Source organism: Nicotiana tabacum, chromosome 15 (assembly GCF_000715075.1).
Source record: "Nicotiana tabacum cultivar K326 chromosome 15, ASM71507v2, whole genome shotgun sequence".
NCBI lineage: Eukaryota > Viridiplantae > Streptophyta > Magnoliopsida > Solanales > Solanaceae > Nicotiana > Nicotiana tabacum.
This window is the reverse complement of record NC_134094.1, coordinates 90921987-90934758: the sequence shown is the minus strand read 5'-3', so window position 1 is coordinate 90934758 and position 12772 is coordinate 90921987. Positions and strand designations below refer to the sequence as shown.

The 12772-nt window shown below is 34.8% G+C and overlaps 2 protein-coding genes across 2 annotated transcripts; one reads left to right on the top strand and one right to left on the bottom strand.

Annotated features, from left to right (window-relative positions):
* Positions 1-616: 616 nt before the first annotated feature.
* On the top strand, positions 617-2388 carry LOC107787714 (uncharacterized). Its single transcript, XM_016609318.2, has one exon. The coding sequence runs from the start codon at positions 1172-1174 to the stop codon at positions 2210-2212; it is 1041 nt and encodes a 346-aa protein (XP_016464804.1). The 5' UTR covers positions 617-1171; the 3' UTR covers positions 2213-2388.
* A 3403-nt stretch (positions 2389-5791) lies between these two features.
* On the bottom strand, positions 5792-11405 carry LOC107787715 (PHD finger protein ALFIN-LIKE 4-like). The gene is made up of 5 exons (XM_075230997.1): positions 11188-11405; positions 10993-11025; positions 9169-9397; positions 7204-7336; positions 5792-6371 (listed from the first exon to the last, which is right to left on the bottom strand). The coding sequence occupies exons 1-5, from the start codon at positions 11282-11284 to the stop codon at positions 6102-6104; spliced, it is 762 nt and encodes a 253-aa protein (XP_075087098.1). The 5' UTR covers positions 11285-11405; the 3' UTR covers positions 5792-6101.
* Positions 11406-12772: the final 1367 nt, after the last annotated feature.

The window sequence follows — 12772 nt, the reverse complement described above, 5'->3', positions numbered from 1 at the left end:
TATGATTGTTGTTGTGATACTAATATTGTCTCCCTTTTTGTCTTTTTGTCTTTTTGTTTTTTTGAGCCGGGGGTCTTTCAGAAACAACCTCTCTACTCTTTCGGGGTAGGGGTAAGGTCTGCGTACACACTACCCTCCCCATACCCCATTAGTAGAATTTTACTGGGTTGTCGTTGTTGTTGTTGTTGTTGTTATATTATTAAATTATTTAAGAATCTAATCTCAGTATGTAAAACAAATATGAATAAATAACTTCCTAAACAACAGACTATTGTTAGTACACAATATACCATCAATAGAGTTATAGTATATATTATTCCCATCGTTTTAATTTATATACATAATATATAGTTATGGTCGAAAAGAATTCACTTTCTATATTTCGTTAGTTTTTCATTATATTCTGATTTCTGAGGGACATAAATATTTAGTATGACGTATAAACGATAACACTTTTTAACTTACTGTATGTTAAATGGTCATGATCTCATATGTTGACTGACACGTGTCCACATGCACAAACCCTCGGCTTCAAATCCACAGCCCTCCCTTCATTTCTACAGTGTTCAGCCACCTCTTGACTGTTACACTCACTATAAAATGAGCTTTATTTCCCCCTTCTCAAAACTCTCTCTCTCTCCCTCAGAAATAATAGGAGATGCTACATCCTTCTATGCTGATTCATTTTAGCTCTCAAATCAGCCTCCACAAAAGCAATTTACACATATATAATTACTAGTATTAGATATAGGTATACGTTGTAACTTTTTATGTGCAGCGTTTATTGATCTGATTGAGAACTCCAGCAGTTAGTACTACTAGGGTTGGTTTTACTTTCTGTTTTTCTCCTCCTTTTTCCTCTTTTATCTTTTCTTTATATTCCATTCTTTCTAGTAGATATTATTTAGATACTAAGTGAGTTTAGAATATTTAATTTGAAGGGAGTTGCTAATTTTTAGGAAAATATATAGAGTATAGAATTTAACTAATTTGGTTTGATGCATTGTAGTCAGAGATTTATATGTTAGTAGAAAGTATAATGAAGTTTTAGTACTTTTCCTTATTATTTTTATTTTGGATACTATTGGCTTGAGGATTCAGGCCTCAACTTGTTTGGGATTGAATTGTAGTTTGAGGCGTTTTAATATAGCGAATTTGAAAAGTGGTGAAAATGAGCGTGAGTATGGCAGAGAATGAATCCACTTCAAAAATCCAACTTCCTGCAGATATAAATTGGGAAATGCTTGATAAATCTAAGTTTTTTTTCTTAGGGGCTGCGCTATTTTCTGGTGTCTCGGTCACACTGTATCCGATTGTAGTGTTGAAAACGCGGCAGCAAGTTATGAGTAAGCAAATTCCATGTCTAAAAATGGCAGTATCCATGTTGAGGAGTGAAGGGTACAGAGGATTTTACAGAGGATTTGGTACTTCCCTCACGGGGACTATTCCTGCGCGCGCCCTATATATGGGCGCGCTCGAAATGACCAAAAGCAATGTTGGAACTGTTACTAATAAGTTGGGATTGGCCGAGGCATCTTCCTCGGCCATTGCCAATGCGGCTGCTGGTCTTAGCGCTGCATTGGCTGCCCAATTGGTGTGGACCCCAGTTGATGTTGTGAGTCAGAGATTAATGGTCCAAGGAAGTGGAAATTCTAGCTGTGGTGTTGTTGGATTGAAGTATTATAATGGTGGGATCGACGCGTGTAGAAAGATAATTTGTAGTGATGGTTTAAGGGGATTGTATAGAGGATTTGGTATTTCAATACTGACTTATGCACCTTCAAATGCAGTTTGGTGGGGTTCATACTCTATTGCTCATAGAGTGATATGGAGTTCAATTGGCGGCTATTTTTGCAAAAAAGACGATGAGTGTGGTTATACGCCAAATGGGAAGGCAATGGTGGCAGTTCAAGGGTTGAGTGCAGCATTGGCTAGTGGAATATCTGCATTAGTGACAATGCCACTTGACACTGTGAAGACAAGATTGCAAGTATTAGATGATCAAGAATGGTGTTGTAGTAGTAGTAACAGTAGGAGAAGACCAACAATTTTACAGACAGTGAGGAATTTAGTGAAGGAAGGTGGATTAGGTGCTTCTTATAGAGGATTAGGTCCAAGATGGACATCAATGTCTATGTCTGCAATAACTATGATCACTACTTATGAGTTCCTCAAAAGGTTATCCACCAAGAATCAAGAGAGCTTTGTTTGATGAAATCTTGCATACAAACAGTAAAGATACTAAAGAGGGAAAGGGGACATATATGTTCAATCCTTTTGCAGCTTTCTTTTTTCTTATCTTTTGACTAAATTGTATATTAACACTCTGTAGATTTTGTAGAAAAAATGTAGCAATATTTAGTTAATATTATTTTGCATTTCATGTTGTCTCTTGTCCTACTCCTATCCTATATATTAAAAGATGTTTCAATCTAGAAAGATTGAAGCTTCTTTAGTGTAAGCTTTTTGTGATTGTAAATTTCTTGAATATCAGGAAATTGAGGATTGGCCTCACGCTGCTTGATGCTAAACTCTACTCTTCAGAAACTGTACTTTGAAATTTGCAGGACATTTCTTGTCTTGCTATTTTCCTTTTCTTTTGACTGTATAAAAAGCTTGCACTTTTTGCCATTGTCCCCCCCTTTTTACCAATATAACAAAAAAAATTGCTCAGGATTTGAGTCTTGGAAATGATTTTTTTTTGGATTAATTTGATGCAAATTCGGATAATAAGAAGTGGTCGTTGGTGACTTGGTGTAACTGTCCTTGTTTTGGGACCCAATACCATGACCATTTTCTATCCCATTTTATGTCAAAGTGGATTTGGCATACATCCTTTTGTATTTATTTTCTTTTCTTAGTTAAGCAAGCAAAAGGAGGTAAGTAAAGTAGACATCCTTCTGACTTATAGAAATAAAATCTCCTAGATTCCCAATTGCGGTACATACAAAATCATAATCTCTAGGGTTGAAAGCTTGAAAAAGTGTTGTGGTGGCCTGGTGGGGTAATCGTTAAATAAGCCCCGTCTTTTTATCATCTCATAAAGTGCTTGAATTATTTATTAGTAAAAAATTAAGAAATGATACTAATAAGTGTTGTAAGTTGTAAAAACTGCAGATTACATATCTTTAAAGATTCTTAATATTGTCACATTGTTGCTGAGGAGTGCAATTACATATATAGTGGAGTAATATCATTGAGAATTCAGAGAGTCGTTTTAAAATGCATCAGCAGAATGCAGTAAAGTGTGATTGTCCTTGTCTTTCCTGAACAGACAGCAACTGTTGGTCAGAAGTTTGGCCACTAGTAGGTGGCTGGCTCTTTATATCTACCCTTTCCTTCTGAGTTCGAAACCAAAGTATTGTGTTTTTGGACTCAATAGACTAAAATAGGTGTAAAAAGGAGTTAGAGAATTATTTTTTATATAGCACATGTTTTATATGTGCTCTACGTTCACACGGTCAGTTACCTCATTAAGGTATAACGCATCTAATACATCTATACTGCTTATTACGACTGATATGATGATTAACTGTATAACGCATATAGTAAATACGCTATGTGTACAACGCATATATTACATGCGTGTTATATGGGCATTTCACATGCCTAAAGAATTTATTGTTGTTTACTTAAGGTCATACGCTCATTCTTGAAAAAATCATTGGCTAGAAAATTAGGGTGGCTCGCGTGGTCAGGGTTGCCTGTGAATTCTGTAAACTTGGCGACCCTCCATGATGCTGCATTGGCGAGAAATTGTGTCCTCGCTCCTTGTTAACTCGTGCAGATAAGTTTAGATCTGGCCGGACTCTTTCATACGGAACCTAATAAACCATCCGAAAATACCACCAGATGGTTGAGTGTTAGTTGTAGTTTGCGGAACATCAGTATTGCTGATGTCTTCGGACTTTACGTACATTTCCAGCATACTTAACACAAGAACATCCCTGTGTTCATCCGAAGTCCTCAAAATATTTTGCAGAGTATCCTCGTCATCGACGTTAAGCTCGGCATAACAAGTCACACCTTGTGGAGTAAGCGATACGGATATCTTCCGGTTACCTTAAAATTAACCGAACGGTTACTCACACTCATTTTTTTACAAATCAGAGATAGCAATTTGCGGTACTCCAATGTGAGTGGCACCTTAACAATACACTATATAGAACAATTATAGCGCACCGAGTTATTCTCCACCACAGTCTCACCGCCCCAATATAATGCAACTCTAATTTTTCGCATCAAACATCGTAGCAAGATTTAAAGAGAACATTGTATATATATTGATGAAGATGAAGGGATGTATAAAGGATGCTGAAGAACAAAGGCAAGTTAGTTCAAATTCACTCAAGAATAATTTTTTCAAGAATGAATATTCGGCCTTAAGTAAGCAACTATAAATTCCTTAGGCACGTGAAATACCCATATAGCACATGTAATATATGTGATGTACACAAAGAGTATTTATTACATGCGTTACATTGTTAATCATCATGGCAGTCATAATATGAAGTATAACGCATGTATTACATGCGCTATACGTTAACGGGATAACTGATCGTTAACGTATAGCGCATGTAAAACATGCACTATATATAAAATGGTTCTCAACTCTTTTTTGCACCTATTTTGGTCTCTAGAGTCCAAAAACACAATACTTTGGTTCCGGACTCTTTCCGTTGCACCTATGAAATGTGGAAGAAGAAAAAAAGAAGAAAAGTCTAAATGATCAGAGTGAGATTATATTAAATAATTTTGTGTTTCATTTCATGTGACACTTTTTTTTTTGGATCCATTTAAAAAAGAGTATACCTTTGACATACTTTTATAGTCACAATACTATTACATATTTAAAATTATAAGTTTTAATTTTTTTTAACTTCGTGTTAAGTCAAAGTTTGTCATGTAAATTGGGACAGAAGAGTACCTAATTTGGAAAAGAAAAAAAAAAAGCCTTAATGTCTTTTTGACTTCTAAATTTTTGTCTCCCGTTAGGTTTAGGGTTGTGAATTAATTATGTCTACATTTTGCAAACATTAAGAATTACTTGTGTTCAAGAGTATATATCAGGAACTAAAATAATCTTAAGCTCATGTATTAAAAGCTATTTTGATTTTTTTGCTCTTTGAAATACAGCGTAGTTACTAGTGAATGTGACAAGTTAGTTGCCTTAGTTCAATAATCAACTTTTCTGAATATCCAAAGATTAGACAAAGGACTGGTTAAATTAATTAATTCAATCTTCGGAAGATAACTTTATCTGTGAAATATCCATAAAATATAGGCAACAGTTTAATCAAATAAGGAGATCTAGACTTATTACTGAGATTAATTTAATAGGGAAATACTTAAGTTGCTTTCCTGTATGGGTGCATAATTTCAAAGATATTTTTCATCGTTACAGGCTGCTTCTATTCAGTTTACTTCCAATGTTTTATTTTATGTGATGCTATTTGATCGAATACTACAACATATTATATAGTACTAACAATTCAATTAGCGATATGCAAGGAAAATACTACTAATATAGTAGGAGCAATTGAAAGGAGATAAGTGGAACAATTCAATGAATTATTATTGTTGAAAATTATAAAATTTGTATAGAAATAAAATAGCCTCATACTACATTTTAAAACACGTCTCTGAATAAAGGGATAGGCAGCCAATGCTCAAGAATGGTGTTGGTAACCTCAGTCACCAGAACACATAAAACATGAAACATAGGCCATTCTCATCCATTTCATGCAGGGAAAGCTTAATCAGCAGGAAAAGAAAAGGTCATGAAACAAGATTTTGAAGAGCAATGTATCCTTGCCATATCGCTGAGAAAAAACAGCTTCCGTTAATAGCATACACACTGAACAGTTTTGATACCATAACTTTAAACCTACAGAACAATTCAGATGTGCAACCTAATAATAAACAGCACGCCGGACTACATAACTCAAACTAGACAACTACATACTTGAAACTCGACTGACAACCTAGAAACAAATCTGACATTCAAGAGCCTCTCGAAAAAACTCCATTTCTCATACTGGACAAAGATCTAGCTAACAATTCCCAAGTCCACGAAGTGTGACCCAATAAAGAAAGTGCAATCAAGGGCGTGCTCTCTTGTTGCTGCTGCAAGATGGGCACTTGTACTGCTTGATATGCTCTGCCCTAGCAGGAGTGATTTTAACACACTTCCCATGGAACCATATCTCACATATGTCACAGCAGATCCAGAATTCGTCAGATGCATAGTTTTCACCGCAAGCCCCACATAGTGTTTCTCCTTGCTCGTCATCTTCCAAACCATCTTCATCCTCATCTTTTGGTTGTGGTCTTGAATACTTGGCTTGGGATTCAGATCCACGTTGTGTCACCTATGATCAGATTGAATAAGGTTAAAATTGGCACATGAAACAGTAATTCCACTTACAGCTTTTTTTGTTTTTACAGAATAACATCTCTATAGACATAAAAAGCTAACAAGTGCAAAATACCTCAACTTAAGGAGTCAGTGAGCTGTCAAATTTTCTGTATATTTCAAACAGGCTGTTCAGGTTTCCTAGACAGATGGCTTATCTATTTAGTCTGAAGGAGAATGGTGTGCAGGTTAGTCTATGTAACCTTCCTTCAGTTTCGGTTGAAAAACAAATAAACACATAAGCAGCCTATCTACCAATGAGATCCGAGTTAGAACAAACCTATACATATTTGGAGGAAGTGCAGTTAATTCAGAATAACGTCCACCAACATCTCAAAGACCGAAAAGGAAATTTGTAGTTATTAATATCAGGTATTGGACTAAAACTTGAAGCATTTGCTATTTCATAAAAGAAAAACTAAGGTATCAGATAGCAAAGGGTACAATGCTTAACTGAGAGGTACACATGCCGAAGAGATTCACACCGCATGATTCAAAAATCTAAGAAGCCTAGAATCTAAATATAACCATTTGAAACAGAAGAAGTGCTGCCTAAATCAGCCGGATGTAATAGAACTAACTTAACACCCTGTTACCGAAGAACCTAAAAGGCCAAAATATCAAAATATTAATGCTAGAAAATACAGAGTTTTGTAATCACCTCATAACAACGAACTTATAAAGAATATTTTCAGCTAAGGCATTCAATCCAAAAACAAATTAGAAAGGCAAAACTTCCATCTGTCAAGATGAAGGGAACATGGAACAAAGGTACCATTGATCACTACCTTTGAGTTTGACTTAGACTTGGTGCTGCTGTGATTTGACACAGATGACTTTTCTTTTGATTGTTTCTTGGCTGTCCCAGATACAATCTCAAAAATTGTAGGGAGATCATTCATCATATTGAACAATCTTCTCCTGAAACTCAAGATAAAAAGAGCTAATTAGAGAACATGTCAAAGCTGAAAAAAGGTACGACAGTCTGCTATTGAGTAAAGCATGTATCAACAAGAGTGTTACTCTAGCTCAGGTTGCCCTTCCATTCCAGAACTTTCTTCTTTGTCCCCAATTCTTTTAGATTCCCAGAAAATACTTTAGTGTTTCAAAATAAAACAACAACTAGCTCAGAGTAAATACCCAAACGTTATGCAAAAGAGAGGAAAAAGGCTGGCACTTTCTTATCAGAACAAATGCCAAGCAAATGACAAACTTTATCTAGTGTATCAACTAAGGAAACAAGATCAACACTCTAACTCCACTTAAATCAACTATTATCCCTTCATTGGACTTGTGGGGCCACCCCCGAGATATTGAAAATGTTATAGTTTTCAAGCTTTGGACTCAACCTATACTGCATTGCTAGATTATAATTTCACTGTTATTGTCAAAACAAAAGATGTAAGAATTGCCGATTTGGACATATTCACACTCCCAACATATATTACTTTTTAGCTTAGCACAGTTGGTACTGTTAGTGGCCGGTCATCAGAAGAAGTTACTTGGGGAGCATTTATTTGGTCAACTCCAACTGTGGGGCAATTACTTCTAGTACTCGATCAGCGCATTGAAAAGAGAAAAGCCCAGGTGGGGGAGTGGGGTAAAGCAACAAGGATCCCGATTCTTTAAGCATGAAGTAAAGCGCAAAACTTAGTGAAACAAAAATTTCCTAACATATACGAATTTAGTATTTATTACATCAAAATGCAATTAGCAAAAGTAAGTTCAGCATCCAATATATAATGTAAAACTTATCCAAACAACTCAAATTAAACATCATTAGATACTATTTCAAAAGGTAGTTGTAGCCACAAACTGATTTTCACCATAGCAAGAAAAAAGAATTGACTTGTTCTGTTCAATTTCCTATTTGCAAATCATTTTTTTACTTTTGAAACAATCAGTTAAATAAAAAATTTAACAGTAGAAAATGGAATAAAGCAAAAGAAAAAGGGGAAAAAAGAAATGTTGACAGCAAGAGAGAGCAAAAGAGAGAAGCAAAGGTACCAACCACCACAACGACGACAAAGAGGAGGAGAGGAGGAGATGAAGAAGAATGAAGTGAATCCGGAGAAGCAGAAAAATAATGGCAGTACAGTCATCATAAAACAAAGCAGAAAGAACTACCAGGAGTAGGAGGACGAGAGGTCAATAATATTTATAATAATAAGTAATAACAAGAAATGACTGGAGCGTGCCAACATCCTACACCATAAAGCTGAAAAACAGAGCAGGATCCTAATCTGAATTTTGCTCAATAAAAACAATAAGTTGTATCGCACCCAAAGGTGTGGCCTGGTGGTCAATGAAGTAGGCGAAAAACTTTGAGACTGGGGTTCAAATCCCAACGGAGACAAAAGACACTAGGTGATTTTTCACATCTGCCTAAGACTTAGACACACAATTATGAAAACGTAATAAACTGCATATGTTTAACTACATCATATGATGAAACAGTAGAGAAAAGACATAGGAAAGGAACTAGCTACAAGATAAAGGTAAATAACACATGTTACATGCCACATTCTAATTATTCCTTTATCGATGCTACACTGCCATACATCATAACAGATGAATCAGTAGAGATATATCACAAGGCAAGAAAGTACATTAGCAATTAATGTAGAAAAGTCACCTTTTAATTCATAACTTTATAAACTTTGCTCAGGATCCAAGTTGCAACAGCATTTAGGAAAGACAAAGATTTCATTTGGGCTAAAGAGATTTTGAAAGAATGAAAACAGAAAACATACCTATCAGCTCTATCAAACCCAAATCTAGCACCAAAATAAAATGCAACGGAAAGTAACCATGCATCACTATGCACAGCAACCAAGGAGAGCCAGTCCTTCTCTTGCATGCCATCTCGGGCAAAGTTTATTCCCAGAGCAGGCTCGGGAAGCTCCGGTGGCACTTCTTCAGCTGGTAAATTGACTTCCCACTGTTCACTTGGAAATCCATAAAGGCAAAGGTTTTCCTTCTCTGCAAGTAAATGAGAATAAAGAAATAGTTTCAGCTTCTGACTGGGTTATGTAGAAACCACAAGAGTGTAACTCAAGGCATATGAAGATATTGGAAGAAACTGAAGAAGGAAATCTTGATCAGCTTCTTTTCTCATTGGAGGAGTGCTTTGTCAAAATTTGCGAAGTCCATTAAAAAATTTAACTCAAGTTTAGCAAGAATTATTCATGCTATGCAAATTTTCTAAACATGTGTTGTGAGTGAAAACGTAAACAACAAGGATCAAACTTAAAAACAACTTGACTCTAGCTGACTTTTGGTGCATTTAGTCTGCAAGCAGAGGCGGACCTACGTTAAGGGTTGAGGGGTCACGTGACCCCGTTAGCCTCGGCAAAAAGCCTGTATATAGTATAATATATATATGTACATTTATATGGGACCCCTTAAATGTTTTAAGTGTGCCCCCAGAAACAAAGAAGTAGATGGGCGAACTGGTTGCTTTGAGCACTTAAATTCCCAACTTTGCTGGTGACGCAAGTTCGAAACCCACGTTCAACTTTTTCCTCCTCCTTTCTATTTTTATTCTTTGAGTATAATGTAATTTATATTTAATAGCAAATTGATTTATCTTTTACTTTTATCTCTTTTTTTTGAATTCAATTATAATTTAGTACTAATATATAATAGTCAACTTAATTAATATTTTAGTTCTTTGAATACAATGTAATTTATATTTAATAGCAAATTGCTTTATTTTTTACTTTTATCTTTTTTTTTGAATTTATTTATAGTTTAGTACTAATACACAATAGTCAACTTAATTAATTTTATTCCTTTTCTTCCCATAACACCCATTTTGCGAAGAAATCTCTCTTTCTCTCTCCCTCTCTCCCTCTCTCTCTCTCTATATATATATATTTGTTCGGTTCCTTTTTTTTCTTCAGAACTTTTTTTTTAATAATACTTGGATGATAAGTTATCATAATCGTTAAATTTTCAAAGAGTTGCACGCCGAATTTTATCGCTAGTGATTAGCATACGGTGGTGCCCCGTAGTGCTCAAATCCTGGGTCCACCTCTGTCTGCAAGTATATATTTCTCTCAACATAACTCCAGCTCCACTTTCTATAACTCAAAATAAGAAGGAATTGAACACGAAGAAAGGCGATCTTGTCAAGAATGAGATGAAAAGTTTCGCAAACTTTTAACATAGCTTGGATTCCCATTTGCAATTATTTATCTCAATACTCTCAGATTTCAATATAAAGAAACATTTTTTTTAATATGTGAAGCCACTGCGCATAATTTATTGTAAAGGGACAGAAAATTACATAGCAAATTTGTACTAAAAAAGTTTTTTTTTTCTCCTTTTTAAAAAAAAAGGAAATTGAAAGCTCTTAAAAGGTTTCATAAAATAAAATAAAAAACATGTAATAATTACAAAATGAAATGGGAACATGAATATACAAACTAATAGCCAAATCATTGGAAAAATTGCACCAGGAGCACAGCCAGCATCCATACAGGTACTGGAAGCAAGACTTCTGTACAATTATGTTTGAAAAATATATAGTAATAAATGACACACATTCTGAAAATAAAAAGACAATACTGTACCTGGGTCACATTGTTGATAAAATTCTTCAACATCTGCAACAACCCACAGAAGAAAACATTAATTTAAAGCCATATATTTGCATGAGACAACAAAAATTGGTGCAGTACCACACAAAAGAAATCACAAAATAAAACGAAATAAAAGGGCTAAAATATAAATGGGTTAAAAGTTGTGAAATTGGAGAGAGTGGTTACCGGCGGTAAGAGCTTTAATAAGTGCAGCTCTTCGACCCTTAAAATCTCTAAATACTTCTTCCACTGTTCGAGGATTGTATTGTTGACCTCCCTCCATAACTAATTTTGCGACACACAAAAATGGATTATCCCCGCGCGCGCGCTTGGAGGGAAGGAAAAAAGAATGAAATTTAGAGGTGTATCGAAATTTGCTTGAGGTTTTAATACAAGGGAGGAGAAGGGTTTTTGTGTGAAATAAGAGTTGACTGAAAGTCAACAAATTCAGTCAACAGATCAATTGGGTTTCATGTAAGGGGAAAAGTCCCAATTGACACAAATCTAAATTAGTCTAGTCTCAAAACGGGTCTGAAAATCCGGGGATGGAAAATCAAAATAAGTTAAATCTAATGAAAATATTAAAGTTACTTTCTTATTTCTAACTTTGTTTTTGACACTAGGATTTCTCTAATTTCTTTAAAAAAAACTATGAGGCAAAATAATTTGAAAAGGACTGTATAATGCATTAATTTGGTTTACATGGAACAAAGAGAAACCTTGGATCATGTTATTTAACCGAAGAAGAAAAAAAATAAGTAAGGGTTCTCAACGAGCATACCAGACAAAAGAAAAAAAGCATCTCAAATTTAAGTATATTATAAACGTAAGATAAGTCACATAAATTGAAAACTATAAGTACTTTGTGTTGAAAATGTGTTTTGAGGAGCTTGGCCGAACACATTACAGTTTCAAGGTAGGCTGAAATTGTAACATAGTTAAGGAAATATATGTTCGAGTTACATAGTTGTCACTTAATGGTTAGAAGAGGGCATATAAAGGTGTTTTAAGGTTTTGAGTTGAAGGCTCATATTCTTCAACATAATAACATAAAGGGAAGATAAATTAACAATTTCTCTTAAATGCAAGGAAAGATCAAACTCGCACGTGATTGGTTTTGTTGAAGAGCGAAATTAATAAAGAAAAATACCATCTCTACTAGCTTAAACGTTTCATAATGTCACACAATTCTAAGTTTTCTCCAAGCTCCTGGTGATAGTCAATACAATGCAGAAACTCAAATTATAGGTATGAGGATTCTCAATAATTATTTTATGAAAACTAGGGCGTGCATTTATTGTTGTGCATTTTGACGCAATTTAGACAAGCCTCACATTTAACTTCTAGGGTATTGTATTTTAATTGGAAGTAAACTAATATCTGTACTTTAATTGAACGTAAACTAATGTTGTATCTTGGAAGAACACAAAGCACGAGGAATTTATTTCGTCACAGGAATAGTCATAAAATTGTACGCAACCCCTCTTCTTTCGCTTTCAAACTATGCATAAATAAAATTTGTAGTATTAATGTTCGTCGTAGTTTTCAAACATAGGAAGATATATACAATGATTTAGAGCTTCAACGATATATCTTCTGCAATTTATAACCCAAATTCATACCAAAAGTTTTTCCGAAACCGTCTTTCAAACAAAAATCCGAGCTTGCTCAATTGTTTCCCAAGACGAAATCTAAAGTTATATCTTTTAAGCCAATTCCAAAACCGAATTAAAACGGGCATTAGCTCCAAATGTGAACAAGGTTGCCAGCA

Excerpts from the sequence above, each read along its gene's own strand:
- LOC107787714 (XM_016609318.2), top strand. The coding sequence starts at position 1,172 with ATGAGCGTGAGTATGGCAGAGAATGAATCCACTTCAAAAATCCAACTT.
- LOC107787715 (XM_075230997.1), bottom strand. The coding sequence starts at position 11,284 with ATGGAGGGAGGTCAACAATACAATCCTCGAACAGTGGAAGAAGTATTT. Across the intron at positions 7,337-9,168 it reads GGGTTTGATAGAGCTGATAG|GAGAAGATTGTTCAATATGA; the intron begins GTATGTTTTCTG and ends CTTGAGTTTCAG. Across the intron at positions 6,372-7,203 it reads AGTCTAAGTCAAACTCAAAG|GTGACACAACGTGGATCTGA; the intron begins GTAGTGATCAAT and ends ATCTGATCATAG.